This window comes from Bombyx mandarina, chromosome 23, assembly GCF_030267445.1.
Source record: "Bombyx mandarina strain Sakado chromosome 23, ASM3026744v2".
Lineage (NCBI taxonomy): Eukaryota > Metazoa > Arthropoda > Insecta > Lepidoptera > Bombycidae > Bombyx > Bombyx mandarina.
In genome coordinates this window covers 4,800,355-4,821,004 of record NC_143229.1, presented here as the reverse complement: position 1 = coordinate 4,821,004, position 20,650 = coordinate 4,800,355, and the positions used below count along the sequence as shown (strand labels likewise).

General features: G+C 37.5%; 1 protein-coding gene, 1 long non-coding RNA gene and 1 pseudogene across 2 annotated transcripts; 1 reads left to right on the top strand and 2 right to left on the bottom strand.

Moving 5' to 3' along the window:
• Positions 1-653: 653 nt before the first annotated feature.
• Fmxg18c17 (odorant binding protein fmxg18C17) lies at positions 654-2,694 on the bottom strand. Its single transcript, XM_089737436.1, is given in 4 exon segments — positions 654-802; positions 1,833-2,052; positions 2,618-2,626; positions 2,629-2,694. Coding segments are annotated over 4 exon segments (420 nt in total). The 5' UTR covers positions 2,678-2,694; the 3' UTR covers positions 654-660.
• A 7,283-nt stretch (positions 2,695-9,977) lies between these two features.
• On the bottom strand, positions 9,978-16,247 carry LOC114247636 (uncharacterized). The gene is made up of 4 exons (XR_016325240.1): positions 16,171-16,247; positions 15,058-15,256; positions 11,560-11,691; positions 9,978-10,119 (listed from the first exon to the last, which is right to left on the bottom strand). It is a non-coding gene; the product is annotated as an uncharacterized LOC114247636 (long non-coding RNA).
• Positions 16,248-17,492: 1,245 nt separating this feature from the next.
• LOC149500126 (uncharacterized) lies at positions 17,493-18,737 on the top strand (annotated as a pseudogene).
• Positions 18,738-20,650: the final 1,913 nt, after the last annotated feature.

Genomic DNA, 20,650 nt, shown 5'->3' with positions numbered 1-20,650 from the left:
TCTTTCCGTAGTCTTGATAAAAATGTAATTGGAGCATATAAAATACAGAGATACGAGGCAAATTCTTTGCCACATTTCAATCGTAGGCCATGGTCATTTGCAGTAGAAAGCAAATAGATAGAAAACTAATAGAAGGTTCATTGCTTATTCAGAGTTTTAAAGAAGGATACAGCCATAAAAACAAAAAAAAAAACTTTTTTGCTTCATAGATTTGTAATCGCAATTTCCTGTATATTAGTAAGTATCTAGTATAGACCTTGTGGAGGAATCAATGTTTATGCATGAATTCAAATCATAGATAGCACGTGGAATTTTAATTGGCTGAGAAAAATGTTTAAAACAGTGACTAATGTTAAAACTGTTAAATTCGGTAAGTAAGGTAAGTTCGGTAAGTTTTTACTGGGTAGGATCTCTTGTGAGTCCGCACGGTAGGTACCACCGCCCCGCCTATTTTGCCGTGAAGCAATAATGCGTTTCGGTTTGAAGGGTGGGCAGCCGTTGTAACTATACTGAGATCTTAGAACTTATATCTCAAGGTGTGTGGCGCATTTACGCTGTAGATGTCTATGGGTTCCAGTAACCACTTAACACCAGGTGGACTGTGAGCTCGTCCACACATATAAGCAATAAAAAAAAAAAAACTATTATTCGATGTAAATGTTATGTTGTTTTCAACTTACTCAAGTCGACGTGAATTTTTCCTTTTCCTTTAATCGGCAAAACGAGGACTTGACCGTTAAGCTCGTAGTTGCCATTTAATTTGGCTTGACATAAAATCTTCAATTCCAGTTTCGAGCCGTGTCTGCAAAAGTCACTTTTTTATATACCTACTTACATTACTAATGAATTGACTAAACTTAAGTCAGACCTTTCTCTGTACCCTTATTTCCTTACTTTGAAATTAATGATTTTTTTTCTACCTATGCTGATAGCCTTGAGAGGCTATTTAAGTTTCACCCTAACGTGTGTAGATGAGCTCACGGGGATCAAACTGGAGTGTAGCAAACACTGACCCTAGCCAGAGCAGTGCTTCGAAGAATCTACCACCGGATCGGAAACGCGACCCACTGAGAAGATCCGGCGAGAAACTCAGTGACTCTCCTCTATGTCTGAGGGTTGATTCGCTCGTCGAGCCCTTCGTCGCAAGCGACGGGTTCGACGCGGACGGTGACCGGTGCTTGTGGTGCCTAAGAGCACCGTTAACGGATCAGGAGGATCCGTAATGACGTGCTTTGGGCGACGTCGACAAAATGTTTATATGATTTCGGTTTTACGCGGCTTATAAATTAATATTTATTTATTTATTTACAAAAGTATATATGGCTGCATATTCGTATATTCGTTAAAACATTTTTGGGTCTCATTCATCTGGTTCACTGAAGACATTAATGTAGAACTCCCCGTATTGTGAAGTATAATATACATTTAGGGAAACGTATTTTCTATCGCAAGCATGAAGTGGTAGTGAAAGCAAGTGAAAGAAATCTCTTATTTTTATTACAAGCGCGAGTTATTTACGTATCAGAAATGAAAAATTATCGACTTTACAGCTTTTTTGGAGCTTATTTACATGTAATATGTGTAAAAAATTGCTAAAAAAAAAATTTATATTTTTGAAATAAAACTTAAATTTTTGGTCGTTTACAACTTAACAGATAAAGAGTTACTGTAAGCTTTACCTATATATTACGTACACTTAAAGTAGCTATAAAAATGTTTTACTTTTGTCTTAATAAATAATCGAATTGATAGAGTTTATTTCGGTTTTAAATAGAAAAATCTAAGGGGCATAGGTGTATTTATTTATACATTTTGAATCAAAATCAACTTACTGAATCTGCTTTGGTTTGCAACCACTAAGTCCTGTAACTTCAACGTCAGTCAGTATAAACTTGAGATTAGGAGAACTGGCATCCACTTTGTTGAATGTAACCGGATCTAGCTTTTCAACACCATACTCGGGTAGGCCAGCAGCAAAAGTCGGTATGGCAACTACAGTGCTCTCTTTAGTACATTCTGAATCACCATATTTGCATCTATTTATGAACGATGCTAGAAATACAAACATTATTCATTTAAAATTTCCAATCGCCAACGAACGTCTCAACTAATGACTACTTTAAGCTTATATTCGTTATTATGTAGTTTATGTTTACTTTGAAAACAAACGTTTACGTCTTCCTTGGACAAGGCGTAATTACTGGTGGCAGGACTTCTTGTGAGTCCACACGGTTAGGTACCACCACTCCGCCTAATTCTGCCGTGAAGCAGTAAAGCGTTTCGGTTTGAAGGGCGGAGCAGTTGTTGTAACTGTACTGATGATACCTTAGAACTTATATCTTAAGGCGGGTGGCGCATTTATATTGTAGATGTCTATGGGCTCCAGTAACCATTTAAGATCAGATGGGCTGTGAGCTCGTCCACCAATTTAAGCAATAAAAAAAAGTATTCAATCTTATCTCTATAATGCGAGATTCGGGCATTTCAAATATCTTCTCTTCTACGCAGGCTATCACCACAAGTAGATTCGACTTATTAAATAGAAGTCCGCCGTCTTAAGTATTAAATGTTATTATAAATTTTAAGTTTAAGTTAAGAAAAAGAAAAACAAACTCACGTGGTGTGAATTTACAATACAAATAACACTTAAAAACGTTACAAAGTATGTTACATGCATATTTAATACTGTTTACGTTGTAAGCCTATGCTACACTGTTAATTCTATATGGAGAATCATTGCTTATATATTCTTCGTTCCGCTGTGTTGTTTTTATCAAAGTTTTTGTATTACGTACGTCACTTTTATCCTTTATACAAATGTAGAAAAAAAAATCGATTTGTTTGCGAATAGTACACAGCTGCCGCTATCAGCTATAGCTGATGGCCAAGAATTATTTTAGCTATCAGCTATGGCTGCTGGGTAAGATAAATTGTATTCTTGTGTGTGTTCATTAAACACACACATAAGAATACGAATGTTAGAACGCTATATCGTGTTTAAAATACTATTTTAAATCTAAATAATGTTTTATCGGCTGTGTCGAATCCAATTTTTAGGGAACCTATTTTTTTGAAACATTAAACTTAATCCTATCCGAAATTGCGTGATTAAAATAAAAAGTCATCGTGATATAGAGGTCAATCAAATAGTTAACAACAGCAAAAAACTCGACACCATTAAAAATATGAACAAAAAAAACGAGAAATAATAACATATAAATAAATCTTGAATGTTAGTAAAGGTATTGAAGATAGCAACGGTTAGATCTCACACTGATATTTTATTTCATCATTCATCATCAGCCTGTATCTCTCCTATGTTGGATGTAGGACACAATGAGCGATCCCCCGCCTTCCGCAGCCTATCTTCTCCAGCATATTGCCGCAAGTCATCGGTCCACTGATTTATTCATTACTATTTGATTATTATTCATTATTCATATTATTCATTACTATTAATTAAGTTTATTTCACACTTTTTTTTTGGGTAGGTACTTAATTATTTTTAAGTTTTTATTCTTTTTACAGATGCTGTTTCGAAATAAAAGAAAAACCTCACTCTCATAACTGAGACGAATCTAATTACACTTCAGATATTAAAATCCTATAAAAGAGTTGGTGAGATTTTGCGCTTCTGTAATGAACATCCGGAACAATCCGGACAGGATAATTAGTAAAATATTCTGAGTTTTCCTGTAGCACGTTAGTCAAAGTTAAGTGCTAGAAATAAAAAACTGTTTACCTTGGAAATCAATTATCTCACTGTCTGTCATTTCCTAAGCAGCAGCATTTAAGTAATTACAGCAGAAATAAATAGACAGAACAGTATAACCAGCTTGTGTGAGCTTATAACACCCAATATTCTCTACGACGTGCAACTCAACTCAACACTTTACTGCACATGAAAACACAATTTACATTCAAAAAGCAATTTTTTAGGGACTCCAAATTATCATGGCGTTTAGAGCAAGCCGTACTCTCTAAAACTGACCATAAATCATAATCCAGCGGATTAAGATCGGGACTAGACGACGGCCAGTCTTCAGCTCTGATGAAGTCCGAAACGTTCGTTTCCAACCAAGACTGCGTAGACCGAGCTTTATGACCTGGCGCCGAGTCTTGCTGGAAGGACCATTCTTGACTATTGAACATGGTGTTGTAAAGGGGCTTCACTACCTTCTCAAGAATGGTATTTTGATACACTTGTGCTGATGTTTTGATACCTTTTTCACAAAAGTACGGCTCAGTCACTCCTTCATAGCTAATACCCCACCAAACCATCACTGGAGTCGGATAGTGCCCACGTTGCACTCTGTCGACTAATTGGGAAGCTTCCTTCGAGCTTTGAGCATAAATACGGTCATTTTGTTTGTTAAAATGTTGCTCAATTGTAAAAAAAATCTCATCCGTAAACAAAATTTTTCTATGACCTCCCTTTGCGTACCGCTTCAGTAGTTGTTTCGATTTTACCACCCTATTCTCTTTTAAATTATCAGTTAAGAAATGACCAGTACGTCTCTTATAGGCTGCAAGTCCTAAATTACCTTTTAAAATACGTGACATGGTTCTAGGTGCTATTTGTAGGCAGCGGCTTGGCTCGGCCCCTGGCATTGCTGAAGTTCATGGGCGACGGTAACCACTCACCATCAAGTGGGCCGTATGCTCGTCTGCCTACAAGGGCAATAAAAAAAATCTTCATCTCCCGAGATAAAATCTTTTGCTTTCGGACAGGATTTCTTCGAATTCTTTCCCTTACTGTTTTGACCACCTTTTTCGTACGAATACTACGTGGACGGCCAGATCTTTTTCTGTCACAAGCAGAGGAGGTCTCATTGCACCTATTAATAGCCCGGTACACAAACATTTTACTAATACTAAGCGTATGGAGAGTTAAAAATTGCATTTGGCTCCATACCTACTTTGTGTAATGCAATCACAGCGAATCGGTTCTCTTTATCACCCCACTCCATTTTAATATCGCAAAATATTGTACAATGTATTGGCGCCAAAATGAGAAAGCTCAATGAGGATTCATATAAAAATGACAGATTCCAAATTCAAATGTAATATTTTGTTTATTTTTAATTGTAACAGTATTTATGGCCAGACTAAGTATACCGTTTACATATAATATGAAATATGTAACTAATTGATTTATATACTAATATACTTACATACACATAATAAATAAACAGTATGGAAATGATAAAGACACACTGAGTGACTGAGTTTTTTACCGGATTTTCTCAATGGGTCGCGGTGGTAGATTCAACGAAGCAGTGCCCTTGCCGGGACTAGTGTTCGCTAATTCTCTCAGATTGAGCCCCATGAGTTTCACCAACACATTTGGTGCAGTTATTATAACCCGTTAAGGTTACTAGCAGTATGTGACCAATAACAAATAGACAATAGTTTAAAAATCCGTGATTGATTAATATTTTCTCATCTATATGTTGGTACTCTTTTCGTGTATCGAAAGACTTCCACGATTAAACAATGTATCATATAATGCAACCCACAAGTTACCCATTTATGCAGTTGAAGACTTATTCAAGATTCAGTCATTATTTCAATGGACTTGAGAACTCGGTCTCATATTTCACCGTGGATACCGGGGTTCTTGCTGCGAGATCTATGAGTTCTGGAAGTCATTTGACATTAGTTGAACGGTGAACTTCATCTATCCAGTACAGTCAAGGAAAAAATAATCAAGGTTTCTTGACAGTCCACTGCCTACGCATAACTACATCCTTTTAAAAAAAACATAACAACAACAAATAAATAAATAATCAACACCACTCGTCAACAACAAAATAAAACGTAACTTTGTACTTATTTAATGAGTTCTTAGTTTACTTAATAAATAAAAAAAAATTAAACGGACAATTAACCAGTAATTCAAAGAATAATTAATAACCAGTTTGATGAAATATTAATAATTTTAGACTAGGTTCTCATTTTCGAAGAAACTTTAGCTGCGACCTTTAAGATATTTAAAAATATATTTGTTTGGAACATTTGTACGCTCATTAAAAACGAAATGGCATGAATAAGTGTTTGATCATATCCTTCTTCAAACGAGGCTTGTGGAGAGAGCTTAACGGTAGGCAGCGGCTTGGCTCTGCCCCTGGCATCGCTGAAGTCTAGGAGTGACGGTAGCCACTGATCATCAGGTGATCCACCATCCATGCGAGAATCAAAGGAGGATTCAGCAGCGCTCCTTACGAGAAACTCAGTGGGCTGTTGGTTAATTTACTCGTCGAGCCCTTGAGAACGATGACTGGCGCTTGAGGTACCTAAAAGCACCGTTAGTGGATCGGGAGGATCCAAAATGACGTGTCTTGGGCGACGTCGACTGCTTTACATTCTGTCCGCAGGATCGGGAACGTAGTTACCGGCGGCCACGATGAGAGGGTTCTCGTGTCGTGCCGCTTTGTCGAAGTGTGTTCTTGACCGCTCATGACCACTCACCACGAGGCGGATCTTTACACTAGACTTTAGCGAATTCACAGCCCATAGTCTTAACTGGTTGTTATTGTTTTTCTTAAAAGCGACACGTTTAAATGTTATAATATGTTGGTTGAAAAATGAGCTATTATTTAAACTGTATTTTATAATGACTAGATAAATGAATATTTCTTCGTTGTTTTTTAATTAAAACGATTATAATGACGCGATTATATTGACAATTTCATTGTGTACTATTTATAAATTCATATCTAAGTGTCGTGTTAGACTCTGGAAATAACTTTGTTCGTGAGCCAAGGTCAAATATCAAGTTTGTTTTGTTCCCATACAATAAAAGGTTTGTATCATATTAAACAAAATACTGGCAAATCTTTATCATTTTTGGGCGGTCCGTTTTAACAGTAGCTCATTTTTAGTATTCGATTTGAGTTTGAAATATGTCAGCTACACCACGGAAGCCTGCTTATAAGCTCTTAAATACAGTTGAAATTATGATAAAAGCCACTCTAGTAGATTTATAAAGCACAGACTGACACTTTTGTTATTCTTATTACCTTTCTCTAACTAGATGGGATCCGAACCATACCATTTCACAAACTTGATGTCGCTTGAAATTCCAAGACCGGCTGCCTAATCTAATACCTCTTTGGGAAAGTTAAGGCTAGCACTGTATCTTATAGCCCTAGTATTAAGGGTCGAAATTGCCAATCAACTGAGTATACTGACTGAGCTTACCGGGCATGTGTGCTTCGGTGTGCGTGGTTGATACCACGGTCCGCTGTCCGCATATGATGGAGCCCCACCGTACGGTGTCCACGTCACTTAAGTAGAACTTAATCTTTGACAATCGCGGGAGACGCGATAGCTATTAGTGGAAGATAATGTTCAACTTCTGTAAGTCCATTAATTTGTAAAAGGATACGGCGGATGACCCTCTGCCGCCGAGCCAGTGATTTTGCACAAATACTGCCCCATAAGAGTTTCAGGGCACCAAAATGACTTTTTAAAAATAATTTGTAGTTAAAATGAAGGATTGATTACTACATTTTTTTCCGTTCAGCTCTATGAGCATCGATCGGGTTTTCCTTTGTAAATTACATATGTAAATCTTAAAACAAACTGTTAGTATTTGAACTGAAGTGCAAATTGCTAGCGGCTCTCTTCCCTTCTTCCTCGAAAGCGCTGGCCGGGTTAATCGTCCAAACGGCTTATGGTAACTAATTTGCTGGTATCAAAGCTTAACGCAATCAAAACTTCGCGGTACCCACAAAACGGATTAAAGTATTTAGTGGTTTAGTAGTTCACCAAGAACTCCTAAGTCCCAAAGTCAAAAACAATTAGGAGACAATGACATTAATTAACTAATCGACTTCAAACTTTGAGGAAATAGGTATGCTTGAAGAAATCAACGGTCAAGGCGTTCGGCCTAACTCCATTATAAAATAAATTTGGTAGATATTTGCGGGATTTTTGTCAAATGCAACAAATTTGACATGTTTCTATTGAACTATGTTCAGTTTTTGATAAATATTACATACTAAAATTTACCATATTTTTTGAAGTGTAACTTCTTTAGGCGCATGAGGGTAAACATTTTACAGAACGTCACGCAGGTATGCAACGGAAGTGACATCAAACTACTATTAAAATTAAGTATTTGTCAAATGTCAGTAGTAGTAGTTGTTGTATTTTTCCAACTGGAAAGGCAAATGTATCATACCATACAGCCTAAAATTTTATAATTTTTTGTGAAAAATGTTAATATAGGAATTGAAATGAAATGAAAAGAATTTGGAACATTAATCAAATAGCATGAAATTAAATTAGTCAATTCAATTGGCAAAATATTAGTCATTTACAATTTAGAAATCTAAACATAATGTGACTGTCAACGCTGAGGTTTGAGATTGACATTTGACAGACTTTTGGCGGGAACATATATTCCTTTTTCCCTTCCTATAAGTCTCGGAAATCTAAAGTTTTAGATTTGTATAAATATAAGCAAGACTTATAAATTAGTTCGCCAAAAAAGTTTCACTACTGACATGTGTACTTTGTACGCACGTAGTTTTTTTTTAGATTGATAGATTCCAAGGCATTGTACCGATTGAGTCGATACATTTTACGGTTATCGATGATATTTCAGAGAAGCTATCTGATTATTCATAGACGTATGACAGAGAACTAATTAGCGATAGTAATAGCTAAGTTGAAAAGAGTTTTAGTTGGTTCAGCATCGACATGCTCCACTTACGAACCCCAATGGGTTCAACGATGTAAGGGGATTCCATCATGTCCAAAAAAAGCTGGGTTGACTCACTTAACGAGAATATGCTATGCTCCCGGTGCGACTTTCTATCTGTTTCATTCTGATTTATTAGATATGAACGTACGCGAGAGTAACGAGATGCCAGCAGACTCGAAACTTGCACATATTTATGGATAAATGAAAGTTTTTCTAAAACTATTAACGATTAGATTAATTATATATCTAAAACGTTTTGATTTACGAAAGTATTAAAGGACCACTTTTTGTTGGTATATAACTTTTTTGGAATACATGTGCTCAATCGGTACTAAGGTACTTGTTTATTTCTATGAGTCGTGTCTACGGTAACCACTTGACAGTATTTTATAATTACAGTGATCATAAACAGCGGTGTTTAGTCTAACGCGTGATTTTTATTAGAGTTAATTTTAATTAGATAGAAAAAAAAACAAGTTATTGAAAAAAATTCAATTAATCAGTATTTAAATTTATATTACTTATAAATTTTATGGAAACTACAATTCGAAATATTCTTCCAATGGCATTGTCGTAAATACTTTATTTAAAGCTACATATACATTCCTGAAGCAGGTTGAAGCGAACTTATCTTGAAGAGTGTAGATAATATTTCTCCAGTGCTCTTGTGCTAAAAATTTGGCACCTGTAAAAAATGTTAGCTAAGTTATTCAACTAAGTAAGCGTCATTCGTATTACAAAGCTACTACACCGTAGAAGTCGGACTCGAGAGTTGGAGATATAGTCGTGGATCCCAGTAAAAGCTTTGGTTTGTATTTTTTAGAAAAATAGCCTTCCATGGTACTCTGAGTGACCTCGAAAGTATGGACTGTGGTCCATATACAGTCTGGTTTGATACAGTACAGTGCAGTCACTGGATCTCATAGACCATCATAACATGGCGTAACGAACGGTAGAATACCGGTCTCTTTGAGATGACATGAATTCTAAGTATCAGTTTTATAGTACAGCGACTGCCCCGCCTTTCAAACCTAATCAATAATATTGTACACTATACAATATTATTGTGTCTCAATAATATTGTATAGTGGTTTTCCCATCGCCCCATAGCAGTAGATAAGTGTGATTTACCCCTGTGGGTTCACAATAAGCCTTTAAATATCCAAATCATTTTGCCTTTTTGATTACACGGTATTGTTTCTTAATGTGTTAGTGAAAGTGACGTATTGCAATCACAATAATTGCACTTACTTGGTATTTTCCTGCCCGTTATAAAGATTCGTGAAATGTAACGCCACTTTCTCCAATGGCGACACCTTGACGATGAAGTCCTAATATGAAAAAGAGTTTTATTCCAACAGTTTGCACAAGTTCAAATGTTGTGTTCGGCATTAACTTGTAGCTTTCTGAAACATAATTACTCAATTTTTCATTAAAAATTATCAGTTTGATTTCGTTTTAGGCTTCGACCGAAAGTTGCAGAGACAATCTCTGAAAACATTTAATGCCTTTGCTGTTTGCTAGTTCATATAATTTATAGAGAGGGTCCTAAAAGTACCGAGAGTGACTCTGGGGGATCTGACAAGACATGTTTCGGGCCGACGGGCGGCTTTGCATTGCCCTGTCGCAGTCGAATAAGTAATTAGCGGCGACCACGATAAGAGGGTTTTTCGTGTCGCACCGCTTTGTCGAAGTAGCGTTCTGAACGCTTCCTTAAGATACTTACGTATCGGTACTTAGATTTAGGTTATCGTGAAGATCTATATTCCTCACGTACCGGTGATTATAGGGCTAAAATGCTATCTTCGTGTCTGTGCATACCATACAAATAAATGACGTGGCTGTGAAAACATCAATAATGACAGATTGAGAGAAGTACTGGTTTTCTATTATAGATTTTTATTTACTGGAGACACGCTACCAGCCAGCTGTACGATCCTACAGCTGACCTGCCGTGCATCTAAGCGATTCAGCGAGTCTACGGTGACTGGGTAACTCGCACCAGTGGCACTGCCTGGGTGGCGACTCTTGACCGCCGTAGTTTCTCCAATATCTTTTGGATTATAGCTTAAGCAGGGACCTCGTAGGAGGTTCGGTTCCAGCCAAAAAATAGCGTACTATCTCTGTGAGCGCCTCTTGGATACGGTAGAGTTTACACTCGCAATCTATTTCGCACGGGAGGCGTGGCTCTGTGTCCTTGGTGGTTCCGACTGGTCGCTACGGAGCATTTTTTTGAGCTGACAATTGGTAGGCGATTTACGATATCTCTCAGCATCAACCCGCCAGCGTCCAGCCAGGTTGGGGTAGAGATTTGCCCAAAATCCTGGTACCCTATAGTGTTTTAAGTGTCTTTTGCAATCAGTTTTGAAATCATCAAGAGGATGAAGTGTTTGCGAAAGTGACCTGGTTAAGTGACGGATGACTGCATTTCCCGCCCAACACTGGTTCTGGTTTAACATGGTTTCCTAGGGTTTAGCGATGCCATCGGGACGAACATCGAATGGTTTATCACCGGATAGTCCCGGTTGTTGTGGTGCTAGTGACCGCTACTTTGCGTCTAGCGGATAAGGATCATGAGGAGACAGCTCTCCACGTGATACCCGTTGCCTTTTTCCCAGCCTTCCTCGGTTGAGTTTTTTTTCCCATCCGGGGTTTGGACGCGTGTTATTGGGCGATAAGTTTTAGTCGGTCATCTCTGATATGTGAAATGATCGCTCACAATGTGTTAGCGGATATTTTTAGAGCGGATCATCAGAAATATCTCTTCTTGGATTAAAAAGTTGTCGCCATCGCCTTGTATTTAATTCTTAAATTACTGTTTTGAAATTTGTATATCAATGACTTACTTGTATCAATATTAAATTTTCCTTTTTCTTCAGTAGGAACTGTCACAGCCGGTCCAGACATCTCATATTGCCATTAATCGAAAAACCCAAACAGTATAATTCTAAGTTCAATAAAGATGTTCTATGTCCCAACTGTAAATTAAAGTAAAGTTGAAATTATAATTAGGTATCTCAGTCTAAGTTCAATAGTAGTGGTTAATCTATACTAATATATAAATATACAGTGGTTTTTACGGATGTCCGTTATAACTAGTGAAAGATAGGCTAATATTATATTAGTGTTGGACTCCCTAATAACAATGACATAAATAATAATGTTAATTTAAATGCCCAGCGAAGCGGGCGAATACGCTAGTAATAATATATAATTACAAGACATTTGTGAATTCCGTGCATGGTTCGTATCAGTATTGTGAAATTTGAATTATAAGGTTTAAAATTTTGAAGTTAAATTCAAAATCCTGAAGTTGCCTTCTCTTGAAGTTCAAAAGTTGTGTGGGGCCACCCTGAACTAAAATTAATATGCAAGTTCCAAAGTTGGCGATTTAAAAATACATCTAAGATTATTTCTTAACTTACCTTAGAGGCTTATTTCTAAATGTTATTTAATGTTCGTGAATACTAATTGGTGTGTGTCACCAATTCGGATTTCGAGAAAGCATTCTACAATTGACCAAGTCCACAGAATTTTTAATAAAATCGAAAATACGCTTGAAGAAAGGAAGTCTGTTTACCATCTTCATAAACATAGTTCAGCTTTTGACCAGTATGGCATGAAGGCCCGATATTTAACTTAAATCACTATTACCTAGATATTTTCTGGATATTCTGGAATCATATATATCTAATAGGGTTTTTAGAGTTAGGCAAAACAATGCCTGTTCAGAGCTAAAAGCAATAAAGCTGGAGTACCACAAGGATTGTTTTAGGGCCGGTCCTGTATCACTTGCGGCATTCCCCACATAGATAATAGTGCTGTTGCGACTTTTTCTGATGATATATCCATAATGGCTATTGGAAATAGTCACGAAGAAGCAGTAGAAAGCACAAATAGCTATTGATCACGTTCACCAGTGGAAAGAGGATATTTCTGTGTCTGTCACCTGCGTATCGCGACAGAAGGCATTTTGATCGATCCACTCTCTTTAATTGTAAAGATTGATTTAGGGCATGTCCTGTATATCGACGATAAGCACCGAGTTTCAAGTCTGTTTTAAAATACGCGACAGAGTTCTAGCGGGAATCTTCATTTCTCGCGATATTCTTAATGGGGTTGCGAAGAATTCTGACTTTAACAGCATTAACAGCCTTTGTAGTTCTACCAGCACGCGGCGGCCCCGATCTTTTCTGGTCTTCAACAGATGAAGTGTTGTTGTATCTGTTGATAGTACGATATACGAACATACGGCTGATACCAAGCTTTTGAAGTGTCTGAAATATGACCGACGGCTCCATACCCATTTTGTGCAAGGCGATCACTGCAATTCTATTTTCTTTAACAGCCCATTTCATATGGTAATTTGATAATGACACGAAAAAATATGTGAAATGGCGCGAAATCGAAAAAAGTTTTTAAAATAATATACGTGTTCCATATTAAAATAATTAAAATTAAAAAAAAAGAAAAGTTTTTACGTAACAGTATTTATGGCCAGATCTCTTGGCGCGAACCGTTGACGCGAATTTGCTGTGGAAAGCTCAAGTCAGAAAAAACGAGAAGAACAAGAATAAGATACAGAAAGTTGTACTGGCTACTTGGAAGACGGTCCTCGTTGTCGGTACTCAATAAATTAATGCTATACAAACAAGTTTTAATGCCAGTCTGGACTTATGGTATACATCTCTGGGGTTGTAACAAAGAAACTAACGTCAGAATAGTACAGCGCTTCCAAAATAAAGTTCTCAGGGATATTGTGAACGCACCCTGGTACATAAGAAATGACAATCTTTACCGGGACCTTATTATTGAGCCTGTCCGCGAAGTAATTGCAAAATATGCTAAAGCTCATGAACACAGGCTTCACCATCATGTGAATGTGGAGGGTATCTAACTCCTCGACAATACAGACTTAGTGAGAAGGCTCAAGAGGACTAAGCCTTTTGAGTTAGTGTGGTGTTCATTCGAAAAAGTGTTACAGTGATAATGTCGTAATGTGTCGCACGTAGCTTTTGGTACATTACATAATAAAAAACTTATTAAGTACGTATTTTCTTGGAAAAATACGTATCTTGCCGGTTCGAAATGCGGGATAGGACATCGGGCGACTAATACATTAGGCCACAATGTCTACAAATGTATTTACTACAGGCATGTGAATATCAATTGTGACAGGCAAAGTATACAATACAAATATCTAACTATATAATAGGTCGGTGAAAAGTTTCTTCTCATTTTTTAAGAAATTTACAAAATTTTTTAATATAGTTTATTTTTTACATTTAACTAAAGTATGTAGGTACCATAATGCTATAGAAATTTTGGGGCTTCTGATCAAAATACCGCGACAATTGGTTTTGGCTGTCCTCTCGTGATATTAACCTGACACTGCCTAAAGAATTCTGAAGAAACCGAAACAGGTGGAAAACTGAAGGTGCAAGGTCAGGACTATACGGCGGATGCATTAACACTTCCCAGCCAAGCTCTCTTAATTTTTGCTGAGTGGCTAAAGATGTGTGAGGAGTGTCGTTATCGTGATTAAAAACCACACCCCTTCTGTTGATTAATTCCGGCCGTTTTTTCTCAACTTCTTGCTTTAATCGCATCAGTTGTTCACAGTAGAGTTCAGAATCGATGGTCCTGCCTGGTAGTAATAGCTCGTAATGAATAATACCCTTCCAATCCCACCACACACACAGCATCACCTTGTTGCGAGTTAACCCGAGTTTCGCCAGAGTCTGTGAAGCCTAACCGGCCTTTGACCACGCCTTTTTCGCACGTTCGTATCGTACGAGATCCACTTTTCATCACCAGCTATCAGCTTCTTCAAAAATAGTTCAGTTTCATTACGTCGTAATACAAAATTACAAATGAGTACATGGTTCATTAGGTTGCTTTCAGTGAGCTCGTGTGGTACCCAAATATCGAGATTTTCAAATGCGCCAAAACTGTTTTGTGGTCAATTCCTAGTTCTTGTCGTAACTACAGATATGCCCCGATCTTGCTCCACTTTTTAAAAACTGGCATTCATTTTATCCGTAATAGGGCGACCAGAGCGACGTGCATCTTTACCTTTTTTGTAGTAAAATTTTAAAATGTATCGAATTTCTTCATTAGATTCACTTATCTTGACATTACGAAAAATAAATAAAATCAGACATTTTCCCAATTTGAATTTGGAATTATCTTCTTTAAAATTTAAACTTTTCATGATATCAAAACCAGTCAGATACAAACAGTATGGTCAAAGAGATTTTATTACAGTGCATGCATACTATAATGCGAAAAGACTTTTTCTCCAACCTATTATTAAGTACTGAAAACTAAAAATATGTTCTTACTATAAATCGAAGACTTTACAGGTATTATAGCCAGTCATGGAAATATTTGTTAACTTGATCTTCCGGTCAGGAAAATTTCCTTCTACGAACTCTATATACATGGGATCAATGTTTTGATTATTATCAGCTTCGAATATTTTTTCAAAGACAGAATTGCTGAACAAAACAATGCATTGCTTGTCTGTAATTTTGCATTTTCCTGAAAACGAAATCGATTATTCCTTATTGGACTACGTGGTAATTTATCTACTTAGTGTAGTGATTTTATTGGTCAGGACAGTTCGTGGATTGATGTGAAAAAAAAACAGTTCACGCATCTATAGCCCATTAAACAAGACGATCAGAATATTTTGCTGCCCATATACCACCCCACAGGCCCATAGGCCCATATACCACCCCAAGTTGGTCGGTGATCCCACCGGTAATCTTTTTATTAAGATAGAGACAATTTTCTCAATTAAAAAATGGTGCACATTCACCAATGAGCAGTAAAATAAATTCTTCAAATTAATACAATTTCCACAACTGTACTGTTAGCGATAAGGGATGCTGCTACATGATCTTGTACGGGTTAGTAACATCGTCAGCACAATTATGATTTCCGATTTGAAAGATTCGGTGTACTTAGGTATGCAGTTTCTACATTACCGTCCACCACCACCACCATCCTTCCCCATCCACCACCATCCTTCCACTTTTCTGCCGTGAAGCAGTTATATGGTCACGTTTGAAGGGCAGGAGAGCAACAACAATACAATTGAGATTTTGAAGTCATATCTGAAGGGGAGTGACGGCATTCACGACGGTTCTATAGGCTCCTGTAACCATTTATGAATGGATAGGATGTTGGTAGGTATGGACAGTGTATTCGCTTACCCAGCAAAGATTTTTCTTAACAGTAGGGCCAAGGTAAAGAAAACTTGAATGAATGGTCCTTAAAAGACTTTTTTTAAATTGGACGTACTTTTTTAAAGAGGATATGTGAGAGAAGGCTGTGAATGCGGAAGTGACGTATGATAGGCCAGAATGCAAAAAAGGACATGACGCACTGATCTCATATGGTAGGATAAGGGCAAGAAGAGGAAGTACGAAAATAAAACTATTTAAACTTACCATTTTCACCCGAAGCACCGAAAAATGCACATGATAATAGTAACAGTGTAGTAAGCATTTTCTAAAGATATTCGGAGCCAAGTTAATTTGTAAATGAATTAATCAGTAATAATACAACTTTATATATATACAACTTATTGAACAATCGGGATTCGTACAAGTCTTTTGTGCGAGCATTTTGTTTATATTTTTTGTTTGTATTGTTGAAGTTAAATAATAGGAATCTATTTTTGTTTCACTGTATTTGCATGAGTTAAACTAATTTAAATTAATTATATACAAAGAAACGCAGATTATAAGGTTTTTTGTAAAATTAAACGATGAGAATTTTTTCTATTATGAAAAATATCAGTGTTTCAATTTAGCCTTTTTATAACGTGGTAACTGAAAATCCTTTGTTGTATGCTATGTAAAAACTTATCAGTTTTAGTATTTATTAGATCTTGGGATCTAGCGGCAGGGATGAAAGAATGGCCTAATCTCTAGTTTTATATTCTCAAATAAATGGCCTTCATTTATTTAAAATATTTAAAAAAATGCGTAGTTATTTAAATTATGTTTAGTCACGACAAATTTTCTTAAAAAAATGTCAAAATGGACGTCAAGAAAAAATTTCAGATTTTCTACAAAATATTTAAATAAACGTGAAATTAAATGATCACAGTGTAAAACTATATATTATAATTATTATATTGTATAGTGAAATAGTCCTCTATATCCGTGGATAAAAATACATTTGTGTCTACGAATAAGCCTCACCTCAGAGTTGGTAATTAATTCCCTGCGCTTACGTTACCACAGTCCGAAAATTTTTGCTAAAACATGAAATGCCTGCTTTTCTAATCAATGGTTCATCATCATCGGAATCTGCTGGGACCTCTTCCTCAATTTTAATTTGATTTTCGCTGTTACATAATCTTCCTTGGAGATATCAAAATCGTCATCGTCAAAATTGTAACAAATAAACAATACCAAACACTCAATATCGGATGTGCCCGGAAGATACACGAGAGATAAGCAAAGATTTTTGCGCCAAGCCTGGTCTATGAGACAAATGTTTGTGAATCTAGGGTTGATAAATTACAGTGTACGTTTAAAATTTACCATTTAAATTTAACACTTATATTATCATATGTTAACGGTTACTCTCCCGACCCTGAGCAGGCTACATCCGCAAGTCAGTCCGGTGCAACCGCGTCACAGGAACCCATGCAATGCGTTTTTTTCAGGGACAAAGAGGTTTGCACATACACAAAAGTAGGTGCCATAAGGGCCGGCAACCGCATGTAGTAGCAATGAGAATTTTCATAACATAACTGCCAATGAAGCCCCCACCGAGGGCCCTTATGGCAAAAGTAAATAACTCACTTCTTACTGGTGGTAGGACCTCTTGTGAGTCCGCGCGGGTGGGTACCACCACCCTGCCTATTTCTGCCGTAAAGCAGTAATGCGTTTCGGCTTGAAGGGTGGGGGCAGCCGTTGTAACTATACCTGAGACCTTAGAACTTATATCTCAAGGTGGGTGGCGCATTTACGTTGTGGATGTCTATGGGCTCCAGTAACCACTTAACACCAGGTGGGCTGTGAGCTCGTCCACCCATCTAAGCAATAAAAAAAAAAAAAAAAAAACTCGAAGAGAAGCCTCTCTTTGGTAAAAAGAATTCCTCGCGAGGCTAGACAGTGTGTGGCGACCTCTTTGTCTTCCTGCGTTCTGATCTCTGGATGTCATCGACGAGATCGATAAACATAGCTGGGAGAATTTTCTGACATTCGCGTTTAAAACGCTACATGTTAGCCAAGACAAACATGAAAGTTCCCTTGCACAAAAAATAAAAAAAAACAACTGTTCCTTCAACTTTAGGTCTACTTTAGACAATATTCAGGAAAAACAAATATCGTACAAAATTACAAAAATAATTGAATTAAAATTTGATGAGAGAGACATTAAAGGTGCTGCCGACATTTTATTTACTAGTGATGTCGTTGCTCCCAACTCACCAGAAACCTACGCTGCCTTGTTGTCTAAACATCCGCAGCCTTTAGCAACAACTCACTTGCCTGATGCCCCCGAGCCTTCTGAGCGTACCCTGAAGGTTACACTAGAGGATATATGAGCCGCGATTATGTCTTTCAGTAGGGGCTCTGCCAGTGGATTAGACGGAATGTCACCACAACACCTTAAAGATTTGATTTGTAGTGTTGTTGGTGACTTCGGCACTGCACTTCTGGAAGATTTGACCCGCCTCGTGAATCTTATATTCTCTAGGAAGGTATGCAATAACATCATTGATGTGTTATATGGGGCCAACCTTTGCGCGCTTCGGAAAATGGATGGTGGCATCCGTCCAATTGCCGTAGGCAATGTAATTCACCGTGTGGCTTCCAAAATCTGCTGTAGGCACATCCTGCTAGATTTGCAGCAGTTAGGTTTTGGAACCAAGGGAGGGTGTGCGGCTGCTGTTCACGCTGCGCGCACCTTTCTCAAAGAAGGTTTAAGCGAAGTGTTGCTGAAGGTAGATGTAAAGAATGCATTCAATTCTCTGGACAGGGGCGTTTTGCTGACCTAGGCAAAAGACCAGATACCACTTACCTTTGCTTACCTGTGGCAATGCTACAGCGGATCAACCAGCCTAGCCTATAATGGTCAAGCAATACAATCAGCTGTCGGCTGTCAGCAGGGTGACTCTCTCGGACCGGTTATATTTAGTCTGGCAATACACCCCCACCAACCAATAAAAGGCGTAAATATGCGGCCTTGGGAGAGCCGTATATATTTTCGCCTTTTGCCGTGGAGACCTTGGGCCCTTGGGGTGCGGAAGCCCGTCAGCTGTTCAAGGAGATTTCCGCATCTCTCATCGACGCCTCGGGGGATCCAAGGGCTGGCGCGCATTTCGGACAAAGGTTGAGCATAGCCATTCAACGGGGATATGCCACCAGCCTCTTGGGCCCCCTAGCCTGCAAGGGAAGCGATTTGTGGTCGATTTTTTACATTATCTAGTTTTATTTTTAGTTTGGTATATGTATATAGTTTATTTAGTAGTATTAAATATGTTAATATAAAAAATATGTTAGAATTTTGTGACTTTTTTAGAATATTGTGAGTTTAAAAAGTGAGATTATAATGTCATTGGATGTTGCCTACCCAATTACCTATGTAAATATTTTAAAATTCATTATATAATCATAAAATATTTCAACGGAAATTGTTCCCGTTGCATACTTATATCACTTAAATATGTAGTTTTTTTTATTGCTTAGATGGTGGACGAGCTCAAAGCCCAAGGGCGGATCCAGCTTTGTCGCCAAGAGGGGGTCACATAGTCAAATTTAGATGCGTTCGTTCCCAAACGTTTGCCATTATACAAAGTTATTATATTATATTAAATTAATTAAATATTGAAGGTATGTAGTTACATAAAATCTATATGGTGACAAATATATAAATAAAGTCATTATATTCATTAGTGGTCCATCTAAGTCCTGGAACCAGCTCAGGGGGTGGTCATGACCCCCATGACCCCCCCCCCCTGGATCCGCCATTGTCAAAGCCACCTGGTTAAGTGGTTACTGTAGCCCATAGACATTTACAACGTAAACGTAAATGTTCTACCCACCTTGAGATATAAGTTCTAAGGTCTCAAGTATAGTTACAACGGCTGCCCCACCCTTCAAACCGAAACTCATTACTGCTTTACGGCAAAAATAGGCAGGGTAGTGGTACCTGAGTCGTTTAGTGGGTGGGTCCTAAAATCCTTGGGCCCGCGGTCTGCTCACAACACCATGCAGATCGTTGAGTCTCACATACCCCGCGCGCCCCTTTTGCGCGGGGACCTCGTAGGAGGTTCGGCCCTCTACACGAAAAAAAAAAAAAAGGGTAGTGGTACCTAACCGTACGGACTCACAAAAGGTCCTCGCGGACTTTTTTATAAATCTTTTAAAGGACAACAATTCTGTCATACATTATTTTAGCGAACTTTAACCGTTTCCGCAGCGCACACAGCGGAAGCTCTCAAAAGGAAAAAAAAAACGATTTTGGTACATTCTTTATTGGTGCTCTTATCTTGGCGTGATGTTATATAACATATAGCCTTCCTCAAGAAATGGGCTATCTAACACTAAGGTAATTTTTCAAATCGGATCAGTAGTTCCTGAGATTAGCGCGTTCAAACAAACAAACAAACTCTGCAGCTTTATAACATTAGTATAGGTAATAAGTATAGATTAAATCAAATGACGTAAAGGAGCAAATTTCATTAAAATTAAATACTTGTAATGAATAACGTATTTATTTGGATAGGAATTATTTTCATATTTATAAAAACACGTTCAGAAATAATATTTTATTTTAGAACAAATGTGGTTAGCATAAAAAACATTACAGTGAGCCAACCTTAACATTTATAGATGTTACGGTAAATGTACACTTTTGGGAAATGTACACTTTTACCGGTAAATGTGCACATTTGCTAAAAAGTTAGGC